This window comes from Podarcis liolepis (genome assembly GCF_965112155.1).
Source record: "Podarcis liolepis genome assembly, chromosome: 5".
In the NCBI taxonomy this organism is placed as follows: Eukaryota; Metazoa; Chordata; class Lepidosauria; order Squamata; family Lacertidae; genus Podarcis; species Podarcis liolepis.
The window spans coordinates 34,222,507-34,242,704 of NC_139556.1; the positions used below are offsets into that span (position 1 = coordinate 34,222,507).

At 45.1% G+C, this 20,198-nt stretch overlaps 1 protein-coding gene across 7 annotated transcripts in view; it reads right to left on the bottom strand.

Moving 5' to 3' along the window:
* The window catches only part of ADAMTS14 (ADAM metallopeptidase with thrombospondin type 1 motif 14), a 77,997-nt gene that overhangs the window by 20,397 nt on the left and 37,402 nt on the right, over positions 1–20,198 (bottom strand). For 4 of the 7 annotated variants that reach the window (XR_014526175.1, XM_083503038.1, XM_083503034.1 and 1 more), the window contains 6 exons: positions 12,441–12,524; positions 10,985–11,141; positions 4,624–4,729; positions 3,644–3,787; positions 3,195–3,327; positions 2,199–2,312 (listed from right to left, as the gene is read on the bottom strand). Coding sequence is in view for 6 of the 7 variants with exons in the window: in XM_083503038.1 (XP_083359164.1) it covers positions 2,199–2,312; positions 3,195–3,327; positions 3,644–3,787; positions 4,624–4,729; positions 10,985–11,141; positions 12,441–12,524 (738 nt within the window). In the remaining variant the exon portion in view is untranslated. The remainder of the gene's footprint in view (positions 1–2,198; positions 2,313–3,194; positions 3,328–3,643; positions 3,788–4,623; positions 4,730–10,984; positions 11,142–12,440; positions 12,525–20,198) is intronic. The other 3 variants (XM_083503037.1, XM_083503035.1, XM_083503039.1) reach the window with 1 other exon arrangement.

The following is a 20,198-nucleotide window of genomic DNA, read 5'->3' on the forward strand; positions in this document are numbered from 1 at the left end:
TACAGCCACGGAAGCACCCGGCTTTACAATAGGGTTCGGAATCTGTTTCTCCCACTCTCATTGGTCAGGCGGACAGTGACGGCTGTGAAGTCACGAAACCTTAAAGTAATAAAGAAAGGTCTCAGGGGGCCTGGGTGGCACAGTGTATTCACGAAAAAAAGCCTGTCACCTCTGCAGCACCAAGCTAACCCCCTGGCACAGGTTGCAAACTTGAAACCACACTGAGGTCGGCGGTCCTGTCCTTGCCCTTGATTTTTCCACATCAGAACTTTGCAGTATTTACACTGGAACAGTTCAAAAGACCGGAATGGGAAGGGGTGGAACGAACCTCCTGTTTTCCATGACTGCACTTGAACACAAAGCACAAACACCCAATGCTTGTTGCTAAAAATGCAGTGGGCATACACCAGGGAGCTGCTGGTAGTGAGGATTTCCTGATGTGCGGCTCTGAGTATTTAAGGATGCACAGCTAACCATCGTACTCTACTGTGGAGACCACCAGAGTAAGGCCAGCACAGCCTTTGCAAACACAAGTTACCAAGTGCAGCAATGCAGACCTAAGTAACAGTCGGCGCTGGACCTAGTACCAGTACCCTTAGACGTATGCATTTATTCTTTATTTAAATTTAGGAGTTTGCTTTTCCACCAAAAGATGCTCAAAGCAGCTTACAACAGAATTAAAGCAAGAATCATGAAACTTATAAAATAGCTTGATTTTTAACAGTCTCGTTTTAAAGCCAGCAGTTGACAGCACTGGAAGATAACAGAACCAGATTTAGAAACATATGGGCAGGCAGAACAAATGCTTCTTCGCACTAGGTGTCAAATGACTGCAATGGGACGTGTCTGGGTGGGCTCACCTGGGGAGGGAGTTTCATGAGCCAAGAGCCATCACTGTTAATAGATTGCTTTCTGGTGGCATTTAACTTCATGCCCAATGTTGGTGGACTCAAGAGCATCATCTCTTTTAGAGATCTCAACTAGTCTCTGTGTTGCAGAGGGTGGGGTATTCCCTGAGACAGCAGGAACCACCATGGTGCCCTCCAGACACTGTAAGACTGCAACTCTCATCAGCCACAGCCAGTATGCCCAATGGTCTGGGATTATGGGAACTGCAGTCCAGCAACATCTGGAGTGCGCAACATTGGCTACCCCTGCTCTAGATTATTTCTAAGCTGGTCAAAATAGGGCTTTGGCAGCACCAAGAATTTAGCCTGTAAATAAACTAGCAACAACAGTTGCTGCTGCTTCCAGGAGCTAGCTCCTGACGCAAGTCTTGCTGCTGTGTTCTGGGCTGTCTTTTTCTCGGGTGGAAAGAGCGGCAACACAGTCTGCATGGAAACAACCACGTCAGCATAACAGAAGTGAAGTACTTTTCTGCTAAGTTAACGGGGGAATAAATGAGCAGCATGTAGGTACAAACATAATGGTTTTCACAGTGGAGGATGGAGAGGTGAAAGATTCCTGATCAATGCCTCCATTCACCTTTTTCTGTAAATCCACGGTAAAAAGGTAAATGTAAAGGACCCCTGACAGTTAAGTCCAGTCACGAACAACTCTGGGGTTGCGGCACTCATCTCGCTTTACTGACCGAGGGAGCCGGCGTACAGCTTCCGGTTCATGTGGCCAGCATGACTAAGCCGCTTCTGGCGAAACCAGAGCAGCGCACGGAAACGCCATTTACCTTCCCGCCAGAGTGGTACCTATTTATCTACTTGCACTTTGACCTGCTTTCGAACTGCTAGGTTGGCAGGAGCTGGGACCAAACAATGGGCGCTCACCCCGTCGCTGGGATTTGTACTGCCGACCTTCCGATCGCCAAGCCCTAGGCTCAGTGGTTTAGACCACAGCACCACTCACATCCCTTCAAGTATATGGTACTTTTATACTAATCTTAGGAAGCTATTCTCCAAGGTGCAGAATGTTACCGACATCTTAGGCCTGGTTGTTGTTTTCAACCACTGCCAATTTTGGGGAAAGGTGTGGACATACACAAAGCATTTTAATGTTCTAGATGAATAAAAGGTGCCTGCGTTAATGCTGCCCAAAGAGATACACACAGTCCCTACATATTCCTATAGCAAGGCATGGTCTGGGTGCCCGCATGCATTGTGCAAAAGGGTTAGGGCAGGGGTGGAACACACCAGCCTTCTGCCAAGGATGAAACCGCCCAATATCAGATTCAACAGCATGGGTACCTTGCCTGATGCACACTCAGTTCCATCTAAGGGAGGTCCTTTCTTTGTCTTACAGAAATAGGGGTTGTCAGGATGGCTGCACCACAGTTGTTTGCACGGGTCAAAGGTTCTGAACTGTGAAGAAGGAAAATACAATGCAGACAAAGAAAGGACTCACTTTGTACATTTAATCCAACAGGAAGTGCAAGTAGCTTGTTCCCACCAATACTTCAGCTTATGTCCTAGTGAAGATCGTGTATTATTGTATTATAACACCCAGAGAACCATCTATTTAAATGAGGAAACGTTGAGGTTAGCATGCCGCTTTTTGCACTGCCCCTACTGAAAATACAGAACTTAAGGTAAGTGAAGTTTTTTTCCCCTCGTCACATTATTCTTTTACACAAGGAAAAGCTTCACCTGCTAAATTATGTATGTCAAAGTACTTTCAAAACCACGTTAAAAAGGCTGCATTTTTGACGGAATCCAAGCCTACATGGGTCTAAGACACACACACCCTTTATTTTATCTTATTTCAAATATTTTTATGCCACCCTGCTAGATTTCAGGACAGTTTTCAACAGCACCAGCTGTGCTGACACCATTACCATCAGTGCAGAGACTGTTCCTGCTTCACTCCTTCCTAGCAGAAGGAGCAACAAATGACAATCTCTGGCTTAGCTTTATGTCCAAACAACTTTCAATGAGAAGCCAAGGTTTTGTTCTTGGCTTACCAATCGTGGTTTGTTTGGAGGCTAATGCTACTAAGCCAGAGGTTGCAGAGTGTTGCTTCTTCACTTGTTAGGGGAGAAGTGAAGCTGGGGCAAAACATGGTAAACCATGAACTATGATTTATTTATCACAGGGGTGGCTTAACCCTTTATTCACCCAAGAACAACTTTCCAGGGGCCACACGGCAGCCCAAAAGCAGGTATGTGGAACATCCCTTTCATTTACACAAGAGCAGGATGGGGAAAGTAGCAGCAGACCGCCTACCAACAGGGTTCCTATACTCACAGCTGTGCATGTTTTGTAGCCCACACCAAAGTCGAAGCGGCATTGCTCATCCATGGAGTAATTGATTCCTGGCAGCTCTGGCAACTTAGGCCAGTTGTGCTCAAAAGGGTCGTCCAAGAGGCAGTCGTAAGAACTGCAACACAAGACAATAAAGAAAGTGTGCTCAGGGTTATTATGTCCCTTGCCACTTTAGCATTTTTCTTCAGATACCCCACAGGTCCTTGTTCTCATAAACAGCTGGGCATTCTAGATTGGATTTCACTGTCTTAATTCAACACGGAATTATTAATATCTATTCATTCAGTGTGCATTCCTCCTCACCCATTCATTCTCTCCATAGAAGACAAAAACAAAATTTCAGAATAGCTTAAGAGCCCATGACAACAACAACAACAACAACAACAACAACAACAACAACAACAACAACAACAACAACAACGTAGACCTACTGTATGTATCGGTTCAGCTCTTGCTTGCTGCATCGCGACCAGTGGTAACGGTGGAAGGCAGCTTGCACCAGTGGCGCCATAATGCTTCCCATGCTGGTTTCATCGGCACATCGGTTACCTTGGCCGTCGTGTTCCATACCTAACCTGTTTAAAAAGTCTGTAAGTGGTGTTCCCAAGCACTAAGGTATATGAAATAGTGAATAATGGAACAGCAGAAGTTTGAGTGCCACTGCTTCAGTTCCTATTTGTTTATTTGCCACATGTACAAAACTGACGTTAAAGCAATCCTAACTATGTTAAAACTGCTCCGACTTACTTACCACTTCCAACCCACCCACCCCCCTTGCTCCCATGGCTAGAAACAGACCTGGTGGGAGCCAGTGTCCCTCATCAAAGTGACCCACACCTTTCTAGGTCACAGAAATTAAATAACAACATGGGAGCACCTCACTCAACACCATGTTTGCAGTAGCACAAATATATGCGCTGAACTGGACTTGTGACCAGAATTTGCAGAAGTCCATAGAGAGACCTTCTGACCATATGGTGGATGACATCACATGAGTTCTCTCTGTGATTACCCTTACAGGAATGAGTTCCACAAGGGCCTATCAGGTTCCATAGCTGACTCATCAGCCATCAGTGTCAGTGGCATTAAAAGCTACTGAATGGTCTCTGGGGATCAGGAGTGTACCATTTCCCTTACCTTGCCAGCAATTGGCTGGCCCAGACCCAGGCTATCTAATGTCCTCTAACGAGGCTGCAGGATGATGAGCACTTCCACAACCTTACCCAAAAAGGGAAGGTTGAAAGACTCGTCGGAGAATCAACACCAAAAGATGCGGGGGATGTTTCTGCCCAGAGCATGGCATTAAAATTTCTCTTTAAGCCAGCAAACTTTTAAGAGCAGCTGAAACAAAGGGCACCCAGGCATCAATCACTGCAGAGATACCAGTGAGAAACCTGCCCCAACGACTTACACATGTCCAGTCTCATGAGCGACCACGAATGCCGACGAGAAGCCATCTTCGTGATTGAGGGTGCAACTGCGCAGAGGGTGACACATGCCTGTGACAGGAGCATATCCTGGAACAAAGCAGAGGAATAAGGGAGAGAAAACGAACCATGGCAGGGATGGGGGGCATGTAGGACGGGGGGGGGGGAATCAAGTACTAGAGCTGTTTCCATCAAATTTCACACCCAGCTCTCTCTGGAGGGAGGTGAGCTTCACTGGGAATGCAAATGAATCGTTTTAGGATGTTCCGCCACTCAGACCTTATGAAAGCATATATGCTTGGAAGGTCCTAAAATAAAAAATTGTTGTTGTTTTTTTAAATGTTTTAAAAATTTATTTTTTACCAACAACCAAAACACAAACAGTAAAACCCCCCAGGCGGCTGATACATTGGGTGTACATAATCATTAATAACATATTCAAATCGACCATATGTACAATTTTATTTACGTTGACACTCCTCCATCCACAAGGTTTATTTAACTTTTAACATTTTAATCGCCCTAAATTGTTCAAGCACACACTAACTAACCTTAAACCCTTTCATTCTGTGTATCTTCACAGTTAGATATTCTAAAATTAAAATATTATTCAGCTTTTTCCTCCATTGGTTCACCCCTAGCTCTTCTGAATTTTTCCAATTACTCGCTATAACCTGTCTGGCTGCAGTCACCATCAATTTTACCCGTTTACATTCCTCTTTTGTTTTTAACTCGGTGCTACTTAGACTAATAAGAACCATTAATTTAGATATTCCCACCTTCCTACCCACGATTCCCGATATTTCTATACCAATCTGTTTACAAAATTCATTAACTAATGCAAAAATGGTTTTAAATCTCAGCACGCACACATACAGTAATTTACCCACCACCACATACATTCCCGATCGGCATTGTGGCAATGACCCAGCAGGGAAAGCATTCAGACAAACTAACAGAAACTAAATGCCAAGGCAAATGCAGCCCACTGTGGGGGCCTTCCCCGTGCTTGACAATGCCTCTGTTTCTGCAGCCTGAGGCAGGTAGCAAAAGTAGGACGTTGGTTGACTCCGGTGGGCCACTTTAAATGTACGACCATGAGCTGCCTTTGGTTTGACGAGCCACAAGTTGTGCAGGCTTGCAATGGGGACTGTTAGCAAGGAACAGAGTCAGAGGTAAAGTGATATGCACCTCGTAGCCGTACGACGATTCTGTGGATCTTTAGGCTTGTACACCAGCCATCCCTGAAATAGGCTAGTGGGAAATAGGGTCAAACTCTCAATAGATCTGTCATCAAATGCCATAAGGTCCAGTTCCTGGCATTTAGCACCTAGTGACTGGTTAGATCGGAGTGGTGAGGGCTGCGATTCTCCTCCTGGCTGTTGCTGGGCTTCAAACTCCTCTCACAGCCCCAGTCAACATGCCCAATGATCAGGCCAGCAGCAGATGGAGAGCCACAGGTTCTCTGTCTCTGGCTTAGATGTTTATTGTGCATTATTTGTATATGGCATGGCATGCAGTGGTGCTGCTAAGTTTATTTGTTCATTTTTTTAAAAAAAATAGCTATAAAAATTATTCCCTTGATACAGATTTTTCTCCATTTAGATACTTTTGAGATGTTGAATACAGGCATTTAATTCTCTTTCCCATTATGTGACTGGCTCCATCCCAAACAACAATCTTGCAAATGCCTCGGACAGGTAGATTTGGGGGCTCTGGTGTTTTGTTTTGTTTTGTTTTAGAATAGATCCCACAATCCTGAAATTTACTGGCCCCTGAGAAAAATGGTTCGACCCTCATTTAGTGACATTACAGCTTCTCTCAAGAGGCAACAGCTACATTCACAGAATCTGTGCTTTTTTAAAAAAAAAAAAAAACTTATCAGTGACAAGCCATTATCCTCTTATTCTGCACTGGATCACATAGTCAAGAGACAGGAAAAACTCAACAGAAATGCCGGCTGTTCTACAGCACAAAGAGGGTGAAATAAACACTACCAAGGAAGAAGCAGAAACCAAAAAGACTTTGCCACATACCTCAGCTGGCCAAGTGTTTGGAGAGCAGCCAGCAGGGTACAGACTTCATTTCCAGTGAAGTCATCTCGGCTTCTATTGCCAAGGACTGAATTTAACATATCTCTCTCTCTGTGTGTGACACTTTACATTCCTCACTCTTTCCATGGCTTAATGACAATGCCCCTTGACCAATCAGATTGTGCTTTCAGGTAGCACCGCCATTCACTCTTGTCCTGTTTCCTTCTGGAGGCAGGAGGAGAATTTATACCTTTTTCCTGCCCAACCCTGTGTCAAGTGGGCTATTATCCCCATAAATGGATTCAACACAGAATGGAGACAAAAGGAATAGAAATGGCGCAATGCAGACCATTGATATGATCCAATTATAACATTTAGCAACGCTGGTCAAGCATGAGACTCTTAAATCTCAGGGTTGTGGGGCTGATCCTCAAGTTGGGCAAAAAGTTTCCTGCATTGCAGGGGGCTGGACTAGATGACCCTTGGGTTTCCTTCCAATGCTACAGTTATAATATTCTATGAGGCTATGATTTCCACTGGGACATGCAAAAAACAACAACACAAAACCACCACAAAACGCTTCCACAGGGTGGCTGTTATCGAACTACTTTTGCCATAGAAACTTCACATAAACAGCTATGGAGGGGTGGGGGCAGAAATGTCTCTTTCCCATGATTTTTTTTTTTTAAACTACCACACACAACCCCGAGCACTACTTTCTGCACAAACAGAGGTCTCAGCATTTTAAAGCAGGCACGCTTGCCAAATGGAACTGGAAAGTCAGGGACCCCTGCCAAAGTCATGAATGGCCACCTTTGTAACTTTGATCTTTCGTTTACAATGCACTGCATAGCTATTGGGTTTAAAGGCCCAGAGCAGCTTCCATTAAAGCAAATGGTTTTAGCAGGATCAACGTTAGACCCCTTTTGAGAAGGCGGGCCACCAGCGTGCGCACTTTAATTACCGTTTCAGTTTTGCTGACTACCTCTCTTGGCTTGTATCCCTGTGCTGAGCCGAAATATTATGGAGCTGCTGCGTCCACCCGTCCACCCCACCCCCATGGAGCTTTGAGACTTGCCCTGACCTCAGTACACTGGGTGAGATCTTCCCATGGTGTTCATTCCAGAGACACCCAGCGGAAGCAGAAGAATTAAAATGAATGAATGAGGCATTGGGCTTTATAAGCGCAAATGTGACCGTGCTGAAATGTATTTATAAACTAAACGGTTGGGTGGAACTGTACTAAGGGTAATAAAACAAGAGGAAAATATAAGAGGAAAATATAATTCACACTCTCATTTAAGAATCCCTCACACTCTCCATCACAACAATAGCTGTCATGCTTAGGAAAGCGTTTTATTGAAAACCACGTACATCCCCTGGGCTTTCTCACCGAAAAGGATGTCCTACCATATTGCCCCAAATAGCTCTAACTCCCCTCCCCCCGTTAGACAGAAGTGAATGAAGCCTGTCAGATTACAGACCAATTAGTCTAGGTTTATTTGCCTTTTTAAGGGACGCAAGTGGTGCTGTGGGTTAAACCACAGAGCCTAGGGCTTGCCGATCAGAAGGTCGGCAGTTCGAATCCCCGCGATGGGGTGGGCTCCCGTTGCTCGGTCCCAGCTCCTGCCAACCTAGCAGTTCGAAAGCACATCAAAGTGCAAGTAGATAAATAGGTACCGCTCCGGCGGGAAGATAAACAGTGTTTCCGTGCGCTACTCTGGTTCGCCAGAAGCGGCTTAATCATGCTGGCCACATGACCCAGAAGCTGTTTGCCAGCTCCCTCGGCCAATAAAGCGAGATGAGCGCCACAACCCCAGAGTCGGTCATGACTGGACCTAATGGTCAGGGGTCCCTTTACCTTTACTATTTGCCTTTTAAGCTGATTGGCGAGGGAGAACTAAACGGGGTTCAGTACCTTCTCTGCAATTTGGCAGGCAACTATTTTATTATGAAAGCAGAAGTAGCCTTAGGAAAGCAACTTGCAAAATATCCCAAAATCCTGTGTGGGAGATGTATAGGAGGAGTAAGGAGGAATGCTTCAGCTTTGGCTATCCTGCACTGAACACGGAGTTGCACTTCGTGACTTTTAAGGTCCCTTTCAGCCCTATAATTCTATGTGGATGGTATTGGTTGCCAGTTGGGTACTTCTGACATGGAACAGTAGTTTCAATTGCACAGGTTTGACATCACAACAACCTGGACACAGAACTCCAAGGTCACTTCCACTGCAAATAAGGATTTGAAACGAAGTGCATCTAAAGGATCATTTTCTAATCACTATTCAGTTATATTTCATGATGACGAAACATAGACCTGCCTTCATATAAATTTGGAGGGGAAGATGTAACACTGTAGAATTTATTTTTTAAAACGTTCGCATTCGTGAATTCCGCTTATAACACTTGAAAGGCAACCGTTGGTTGTTGGAAATTATTTTGTCGGAATGGTTTTTACGATCTGAGCATAACTCGATTCATTAATTTCATCATTCTAATATTTTGGAGTTCACTCATGCTAAATGTTAATGAACATGAAGATAAAGACTGCAACGGACACAGTGAATTAATTGCAATTTGCTCTATTTCTTAAAGTCTATTTCTCAAACAACCATCAGAATTGGAGCCATCTGAATTTAATAGTCTTCCTGGAATAACTGAAATAAACCCTTCAATGAGTAAGAACTTCTGTGGAAGAAGAAGTTCCTCCGAAGACAGGAGAGTTAGAAGTCCAAGTTAGGTGTTGTTTACTGGACTCAAACGCATTGCAGACAAGGAACAAATGTTGACTTGTCACAGTTGCAGAAACTTTGTTCTTGGGGCGGGGAAAGCAGCAACATAGGCTAATACTTAAGATTCTTTTCAAATACCTCACTTCTTTTGCTTACAGCAAAAACACCAGCCAAATATGAACACATATTTTTAGGCCAAGTTTCAGTCGCTTTGCTATTCCAAATGACTTTTCTTCTACAAAAAAAATATCTCAGACTGCACAATCACAAATACAAAGGCATGGAGTTAAAGCAGCCTATAGTTTTACCTTGCCTTACAGGAACCTAGAATTTGGAAATCACACGCTGAACTCTTATCAAACCCAATTATGTGTTTTGTGTGCAAAATCCTTCCCCCTTTCCCTCCACCGTCCAGGGCAGGCATAGACAAACTCGGCCCTCTAGATGTTTTGGGACTACAATTCCCATCATCCCTGACCACTGGTCCTGCTAGCTAGGGATCATGGGAGTTGTAGGCCAAAAACACCTGGAGGGCCGAGTTTGCCTATGCCTGCTCTAGGGCAAAGCCACGTGATAGAAGGGGGCAAATGAGCTTCCCAATACACCAACCTCTCATCATGCCAATGCAGGGCAGATTGAATTTGTAGAGGAGAAACTGCAAGGGAAGTAATCCTCTTCCTCAACCACCAGTTTTCTCCTTCAAATCCCCCATTAAAAAAAACACTATTTCCTCTCCCACAGCTGTAAGACAGACTCCAGGACCAGAATGCAGAGGAGATCAACTTGTGGGCGTGGCACTTCCAGAGAAGAACTCTGGAAGGGATTAAGCATCCCCTCTGGGGCTCCTCCTCTGCAAGCCCCCCCCCCATTCCAGGCTCTACATTCACGTGATTTTGGAAACCTCTTTGCAAATATAGTTTGCTGCACTGCCCTTCCTTTAAGTGCTCTCTTAAGACTGCAGTTTGAGCTTGTTGTTCTAAATTCTTGAATGTAGTGCAGACGGGCGCAGCTTGACACCAACCAAGTCATGTAAAATCCCATAGCCAATAGAGCAGTGGTTCTCAACCTGTGGGTCCCCATATGTTGGTTGGACTACAACTCCCATCATCCCTGAGCTCTGGCCTTGCTAGCTAGGGGTGATGGGAGTTGTAGTTCAACAACATCTGGGGACCCACAGGTTGAGAAAGGCTGCAATAGAGGCTCAATAAACCCACTTTTGATCCCTGACCAAGAATACAAAAATTGGGTGGCAAGGGGTTAATCAAGCACCCAGGAGGTCACACTGCATAACTAAGGGGTTGTATTTAGCCTGGTTGGTTAGAGAATGGCGCAAGTGTGAATTAGCGCCACCTCTACACATGCATGGAAGCATGCACAAACAATTCAAAAGGCTAAACTATACTTATGTCTGTCTTCCATCTTTCCTCTTAAAATCCCAACTTTCATAAGCCTTTTTAAAACTTTAAGGGCAATCAGTAAAGGAAAAGCTCTTCAGAAGGTCATCAGACAATGCTTGTGAACTGGAAGGCTCTCTCCTGTGTCCACCAAACTGCACATACCTGATCGAGATAAATACAGTACCTTGCATACCTGCGGGACCAAAGTCTTGCCTGGTGAGGAACACAGCATGGTCATGGTATTCTGCGTGTTCTGGGTCCGAGCGCTGCTGAGAATGGGCCCAGCGGCAGACCTGCTCCAGGCTCCGAGACGGGTTCCCTCGCTCTATTAAACTGATCGACTACAGGAAACGAGGAAATGAGAAATTCATTCAGGATGAGTGAGCCTGGCCAGAATTTAAAGTGGGGCTTCATAAAGTCTGTTTCAGAAACTCTAGTTCAAAAATCATACTCTTGTGTCAGAAATACGGCGTGAGGCTTGCAGCTGATTGGAAATTTGCCTTCTCATAATGAGTCAGCAGCTCAAAAATAAATGGAAACCTAAAAAGGCATTCTTCCATGAGTGACAAAACCCCGCAAAACAACTCAAAACATGCTGTTCCGTGGAGACAACTCCCTATAACATTTAAGCAGCTATCCTGGGGGCCGAATCCTGGAAGCCACAGCATTATCTCTCAACGTCAGTGCTATAGCTCTCGAAGCTGAGATGGGGAGATAAAAACTCTCAGCCTGTGACGAGCAAAAAGCAACTGACCATCGTCATTCCAGGGCTGCAGTGCAGAGGGGCAGTAACTGCTTTTTACTCAGGAAAGCCCTCAGCTGCAAATATGATGTGTGTGCGTGTTTTGAGTTCTTCATGTGTGATGCGTGTGCTGTAGGTGGCCTGTAGGTGTGATGAGTGAACAAGTGAGCAGATGTGTGTGCGTGTGCACGAGTGCGCATGTGCACATGCATGAACTCACATACAAGTATGCATTGACCACACCCATATGATCCTCAAAGAGGGGGCTGGCCATCTATGCAGCCCTTGGCCTAAAAAGGACTAGCCAACCTTGACTTAGATGGATGAACAGAAAATGAAGGAGATCAGTTAAAAGACTGACAAGCAATCTCCACATTTATCAAGCCTTTCCCTAGCATCTGAGCCTTACGTTTGCTCAGTCCTCTCCTCTACTTTCTATTTTTAAGAATATGGATAACAGCCAACACATTAGATCTCCTACATGTGGCCTGAAGTGATAAGTTCCTCCAAGGCTACAACATGTCAGTTCTCTGAAAGTACAGATTTCCATTAAATCTGTTGTTGTTCTCTCTACCACCTCCCCAATGCCCAATCTACCCAGAAGAGCAGGACTAGGGAACCTTTGGCCCTCCAGAAGTTTTTGGACTACATCTCCCATCATCCTTGACCACTGGCCATGCTGGCTGAAGCTGACGGGTACTGCAGTCCAGTAACACCTGTATAGCCAAAGGTTCTGCACCCATTATTTCTGGCACGAGGGATGTTAATGCTTGGCCAATTAGAGAACAGCTAGTACAGAAAACCCATGTAAACTGGTTTGCAAACTTCTTACTTTCTCTGCCTAAAACACAGGCCTGCACATATATTGCATTAGAAACAAAAGCTACTATTATCTTACCTGTCTGTATCCCACCATGATCATTCTAACCAGCACAATGTTGATGTGGACCCCCAATGATTCATCGTGGTAAATTTCATCTACCTAGGGAGCCAGGGGGAAGGGGAGGGAATACAAAAAAAAGCCACAGCTTTAAAAGTATGCATCACGTTCTGAGTATGAAGCATCCTTCAACCCTCTCACCTTGTTCATCCTCAAAGCAGCACAGTGATTGTTACTTACAACCTCAGCTCTACTTTTGTAGAAAGTAACCCCCATTTCTACCTGAGGACTTCAAGAGGAGTTGCGGTTTTGACCTGGTTTCCCTTGGTCTGAATCTAGTTGTAAGGAGGGTGACTGGGGCCTTTGTGAGAGAAACTAATAGAACAAATGAAGCAGCAGCAAAGAGGCCACCCTAGGCTGAAAAGATATTAAGTGTTTTTCCCCCTCAGGACATGGTAGCTTGGGATCTTGCTACGCAAAGACACATAAGGCTGCTTTGGCACATAAATACCAATAAAGAAATCACCCTATAATGGGCTCGTGTGGGAAGAAGGGCAGGTTATAAATTTATTTCTACTACTACTCATAATAATAATAATGGCTTATCCACCAATGGTGTCACACAAAGTGGCATCTTGCACAGCAGAAAGGGTAATGTAGACCAGTGTTTCCCAAGCTTGGGTCTCCAGCTGTTTTTGGCCTACAGCTCCCATCATCCCTAGCTAGCAAGACCAGTGATTGAGGATGTTGGAAATTGTAGTCCAAAAACAGCTGGAGACTCAAGCTTGGGACACACTGATGCAAAGAAAGGGCGCATTGTGAAAATATTATCCAAGAAACATTTTATGCATATGAGATACAAATAGGGCCCAGTCTTTATTCACTTACTTACACAAACACAAATTTTTGTATCACCTTCCAAAAGAAATTTCTGTGGTGGTTTACATATTTCCACTTTTCACACTCACACACACGCAAACAAATTCCTGCCATCGATCCTGGATCAAATGCTGAATAAACACAGAATGACTTGTATGCCGTCTCACCAAAGCTCTTTCCTCTTTCTGCTTCTTTCACTGCCCTCCCTGCCTCTTCTTCCCTGACCTGATACACATTTAGTATGTCTCTATAGGAGTCCTCCATTTGTAAGCAGGAACCTAGCATGCGCTGTGGGAATTGCAAAGGGAGAAAGGTGAGAATAAACTTCCATTAGCATCACTGGAGGAGGGAAAACCTGTTATATTAGAGCAGAGATGGTCAAGGCTGTGCCCTCCCCAAAGATTGTTGGATTCCAGATCTGACCAGACCCATCCAGCATGGTCAATGGTCAGGGCTGATGGGAGTTGTAGTTCAACACTCTCTGGAGGACAACACATTGGCTACTCCCAAGTTGAAAGAGAACTTGCCCCAACTACCCTTGCATTAAGAATTTGTGCAATAAAGATTAGCCCTCCCTGTGCTAGACTTCATTCCCTTGTTGCCTATCTCAAAACACCCATGAAAATGTTTCTGAAAGATTACAGGAGGGATCGCTGTCTTCTACAGAAAAGGAAGTCGAGATGTAGCAGGAGATAAATATTTAACAAACAAATACATTGGGGAGGAAATATTCTCAGTAGCAACGTGTAAACTTTACTAATAATTTCCCCTTTTTCCCTGTTCTGCCCCTCTGCTACAGTGCCAGGTGCTGAAGGGACATCTTCTTTTACCATAAAAGACCAATCTTGAATAAACAAAATGTTCAAATAAAGACAGAAAGCTAGATGGTGGTGATGATATCACCAAGTGGAACTGAGAACAGCTGGATTTCCCACTAGGAGTTCATCAGCCATGAAACATCCTGCAAACATTCAGCAGATTCAACAAATGGCCAAAGAGTGGGTGGAATTCATCCATCTAAAAGGAAAATGTTCACATCCGAACACATTTGCATCTCAAAGAGAAACTGGATGTCTACTAGTCATTTTGGAGGGGAAAATCCAAAGGAACATGAATCAGGTTCCCAAACCACCCCTCAGCCCCATCACTGGTGGAGCGGATGAGAAAGAGGAAAGAGGATAAATCTTTCCCTCTCTTCTCACACACATGTATGTAAATTATTTCCCTACATCAATTATTACCCTATTGCTCTACTCTTTGCCACACGGAGGGGCACAGATCAGTTGTTCCTACGGTAATGGTGGCTAACCCACCCACCCCATAAAATGTTTCCATGTGAACTCCTCAAACCCCCATCCCCCTTTCCCACAACTGGCCTTAAAAAAATGTTCTGGGGCCTATAGCCATGGCTGAGGGGCAAGCAACACACACTGGGCAAATGAAGCCAGTTGCTGAGCACAGAACAGGCCCTCCTTAGACAACACTGAGGCGATACACATGCCCTGTAGGACCTCCTCCCAGTCTGTTCCCTTAGCTGTCTAAATGCAAACAGACAACAGAGAGTTCTAAACCGGCCCAATTTATTAGGGGGTTTTTTCTTCCAAGACTATATGATATCATTATTTACTACCATATCATATGTAAAACAGAAATGGGGTTTTCCATTTTTGGGAAAGGAGTCACGCTTAATAACCAGCAAGCAAACAAGACAATTTAAATATTTTCCAAGTATCTGAGACAGAGATATTTTCCCTGTACACTATCATAATTTCCCAAACTATGAATAAATATGTGAACTGGACGCATTTTGATGGTTGAAAAAGTTTGCACAAAGCGGAAACCCAGAACCACAATCTTCCACACCCCCTCAGTACGTATCAATATAAGAAAATCTAGAATAAAGTTCAGGCTCTAGCAGTCCTCTTGCTGAAAGGTCTTCCAGACCTAGGAAGGGCTCCATTTCCTATGCTACCTTAGCCAAACTCATCCATATCAAAGGAAGTGCCTCTGAGTACATAAATGGTGTAACAACCACTACCTCGGTACAATTCTGTAAGCTGTCCAGAGTGGCTGGGGAAACTCAGCCAGATGGGTGGGGTATAAATATAACAATAATAATAATAATAATAATAATAATAATAATACAGATGCACAAATAATAATACAGATGCACAGATCCAGAGAAGATGATGCATATGCACTCCTTGCTTCCTAGAATGGAAAATGCATGGACAAAAAAGGTGCATGAGCCCCACTGCTGGATCACTGCATCAGAAACTGGGACTGCACACACTGTTCCTGCAAAAACTGTTCCTGGCACTGGATTGGGAACTGTGTGTGCAACTCCGAGCAGATGGCCAGCTGTATCGGCTGAGACAGGACCAATTGTGATTTGGAGGGAGGGACGGAATCTAGACTCTCCATCTCTTCTTCCTCCAAAGGACTAGCACTGACAAAGCTGGCATTAAGCAGCCAACTGCTGTCTGTACCTAGATGCTAACAGGTGCACCTTAAAGCAGCATGCGGGTAGTTGACAGCTCTGCTGACATCTTTCTGGGTTAGGGTTGGAGGCTACAACAGAAGATAGGCTGGAAGCAGTTCCTAAGGCATGTGAATCCTCCAGTAGCAGTTCCCATCAGCCCCAGCCATATGGCAAATTGTCAAGGTAGAGAAGAGTTGTAGTCTAGCAACATCAGAAGGGCATCACATTGCCTACCCCTTGCACATAGTTATAGAGAGAGAGTTAAGAATCCTTCTGAATAAAATTGGATACTTAGCAATAGAAAGCGTTAGCACAACGAGTCTGGCTACAATCAGTAATAACTATTAGCAGAAAAAGCATACGAGCAACCTTGTCTTGGAGATACAAATTTATTGTCTGTATGTGGAGAGGGAATGTCACTACCAAATATTTCACTAGCAGTGAGCATGCCAGCTCGTCTCTGAACCAGGCAGAGCTGACCTGAAGTGCCTTCAGCATGACTTTGGCAGCTCACAAACAAAACCTCAAGAAAATGGGTTGGCCTCAGCCCAAGTCAAGGAAGGGGGAAAGAATGAGGACTGAATGAGAGGGAAGACAGGAGAGAGAGAGTGCAAAACTATGTGCCTTTAAACATTAAGCAAAGCAAACACAAGTCAACTGCCAAGTGGAAGAACTTTGTCTTGCTCAGAATTGTTAAGCAAATTCCTTTCCTCGCCTCTCCAAGGGGTTAAGTCACTTGTTGTACATGCACACAATCTGAATTCAGTCTGAAGCGGAGTTGGGTGGGTGAAACCAATCTATGCCCATTCTTCTCCCAGTTAATGGGACAGATAGTTACGCACAGAGAGAGAGAGATCGCAAAGTGTTCTGGAGTGTGGTCAAGCCAGCTCTAAGTGGAAGAGCAGAGCTGTTTGTGCTGGCAGCAACAAGTTGTACACTTGTTCCTATTCCACCCAGATGAGATTTTTTTACTGCTAGGAGGGGAGATTTAATATATCTGCTGCTATATGTAGACGCAGGTAGCAAGGCAACATCTGTGTGTAACAAAGAACTGCTCCTTTTATTTTTAAAAGGGCCAGACAGCATGGAAACAGATGGCGTGGAAACATCACTCTCGGGGCTTTTGAGACAGTTTGTGCATCCAGCGCTTCCAAGCTCCTGAGAACGGAAGTGAGGTTTCTCAAAAGCAAGGGAAAGCCCTTTCTCATTCTAATTCTGAGTCACGGTTTCAACAACATGAGAGAGAAACAAATTGATCTACACACAAAGAGAACCACCAGCGAGTCTCCTAAGACAGTAGTCTGCCAAGGACCAAAAGGAAGTTTCGTTTCGGAGGCAAGGACTGGAACTTGCAGGTGGGCCTCAAGGAATGAAGTCATACCACTGATGGGTCTCTTCATTAGTCAAAATCCTCACGTGGCATGTAGGTGTTGGGTAAGCAGGATCAGTGCAATGGACACACGGAAGGAGGGAAATTTAGAAGGTCTCCAAGAGACATTCATCAGAAGGGCACACCAATGTTATTAACTCCACCATCATCATGGGCACCGTCCATCTGTTCTGAAAATACGTTTCTAATCAGGTTCCACTGAGAAACAACACTTAACATATAGATTAAATCATGATTACAGATTGCCTTCAAAGCAAGACAAGCTTGGTTTGAACTGTCTTTCTTATTAACCATGTTTAAGTTTCCTCTTGCAAAACAGCAAGTTGGAAGCCAGATACTGCTTGGAATCATGACAAGGGCAAATGGTTAAAGCAATGGCATAGAATAAATATGGAGGGTTATTTTTTGTTTTTTTAAAAAATGGTTGAGGATACTGCCAAATTCTACCCCAGATGTGATCTAGCATTATCTGGGGGTTTCTGGCCCTTTGGGGTCTTGATTTTGACAAGGACTGTCTGGAAGCTGCAGTGGGTCCCATCAAGTCCCTCTCTGCACCAGGTCCCACCAGGTCTGGGCTGAGCATTGAGCAACTGAAACAAGGGAGAAAACAGTACCTCTGAAAACAGTGCAACCAAGCATCAAAATGCAAATTACGTTAACTGTGTGGCTAGCAACCACATCAGGAGGTTTGGAAATTTAATCCCAAGTACAAGTAAAAATAATAAGAATAATTTATTATTTATACCCCGCCCATCTGGCTGGGTTTCCCCAGCCAACCTGGGCGGCTTCCAACAGAATATTAAAAACATGATACATCAAACATTAAAAACCTCCCTGAACAGGACTGCCTTCAGATGTCTTCTAAAAGCCAGATAGTTGTTTCTTTCCTTGACGCCTGGTGGGAGGGCATTCCACAGGGTGGGCACCACCACTGAGAAGGCTCTCTGCCTGGTTCCCTGTAACTTCACTTCTCGCAGTGAGGGAATCACCAGAAGGCCCTCAGAGCTGGACCTCAGTGTCCAGGCTGAACGATGGGGGTGGAGCTCCTCCTTCAAGTATACTGGGCCAAGACCATTTAGGGCTTTAAAGGTCAGTACCAACACTTTGAATTGTGCTCGGAAACGTACTGGGAGCCAATGTAGGTCTTTCAGGTCTCGGCAGCCACTCCCAGTCACCAGTCTAGCTGCTCGGTTTAGGGCACAATTTTCCTAGAAACAGTAGCATATGTGGAGGTGAGCTTTACCCCTTTCCTTCCGAACTGTGATCCTGGGGGTGGGATGCGGTGGGTGAAAATGGTTCGGGTAAAGGCATTTTGTTGCCTAAACAATGCACATTTGGTGTCAGAATTGGGGGGGAGGTGGGAAACACCCCAAAAAGTTTGCGTCTTTTTGCTGCCTGCTGTGCCTTTAAAAACATATATTCAACTTGTTTTGGTGGGGGAGAACAGTCCTTCCAGGACGGCCAGCTACCATTCCGTCTCCCACAATCCAGCAGTCAGCACATCTATATCAAAACATAGCAGCCATTGCCTTCTAGGAGGAAAAATGATGCCATCAATCTGCACATCGTGGTTCTCTTTCCTACACAATCCAGAAAGCTTTAGCAAGGGTTGTGGTGGAAGGAGGATCCATCTCTGAGAAGAATGAATAGCAGAGCGGGGCAGAGATAACGCAAGACAGAAGCACATATATTTTACAGAATGAGGACAGAGAACAAGGAACAGTGCAACAAATGTTTGCAGGGGATTCTGTGATAAGTGATGTGATATTGTTTGATATGAAGGCCCAAGAACAAGGAGTCAGCTGTAACTGATGAACAGAAAACGTAATTGTGCACCCAGCTGTTTAGAAGAAGGAAAATCCAACTCTGGTTTGATATCTCTTTTCTTCACATATGGTTCAAGAAAAAGTCAAAGTCTTGTTTTTATGGAAAGCGGGCCACAACTGCATTTGACAGGCATAGGCAAACTCTGGCCCTCCAGGTGTTTGGGACTACAATTCCCATGATCCCTAGCTAACAGGACCAGTGGTCAGGGATGATGGGAATTGTAGTCCCAAACATCTGGAGGGCTGGAGTTTGCCTATGCCTGCTTTACATACATTGCTCCCTTGAGACCCCACAGGAAGATATCCAGTCCATACAATGGACTGAAAGGGATATCTTGGTGTATGTGCAGATGTGTGCAGAGGGGTGGGGCTACGTGTATGTTCTAGAGCAGTGTTCCCCAACCTTGGGCCTCCAGCTGTTTTTGGACTACAATTCCCATCATCCCTCGCTAGCAAGACCAGTGGTCAAGGATGATGGGAACTGTAGTCCAAAAACAGCTGGAGGCCCAAGGTTGGGGAACACTGCTCTAGAGCCTGAACATGATTGCTTCTCTGCAGTGGGGAAACATCCTTTGCAGAGAATCTGAGCTGGGCATGCTAAAATAAACCCACTAATCTGGGGCACAGAATTAATGATAACAGAGGAACACATGGATGTCTCCAAAGATCCAGTATCACAAAGTTTACAGTGCAGCAATAGTTTTCAACCAGTCCATCGTGGCACCCTGGGGTGCCTTGAATGATGGTCAGGGGTGCTGCAGGCAACACTGGCCTCGATCCCTCTTTCCTTCCATCCCTCCTGGGATGCCCTCTTGCATCTCTGCCTTCCAAAAGTTTGCACAGCTGTTTGTTGCAGCAGCCCTGGCTACAAGCTCCCCAGGAGAATGGTGCGTCTGGGCCTGGGCAGAAGTTGCTTCCCAGACCCCCTGTGGAGCAGTGGGAGGAGGAACCTGTCTTTGGGGCAGGGGTGGGGCAGCTCAGAAACCAGAGGCAGCAGCTACAGCTGCCCAAAGGACTCTCAACGAGGGGGAGAGAAGAGAGGAGGCGGAGGGAACACTCCACAAGGGAGAGTGTTTGAAAAGGGGTAAGGAGCTGCCAGCTCTGCAGGCAAGGGGTGACATAACTGGGCTCCTGAGCCCCACAGGGGTGCCGCAGAAAGAATGTAGTTGGTCAAGGGAGCTGTGGACCCAAAAAGATCG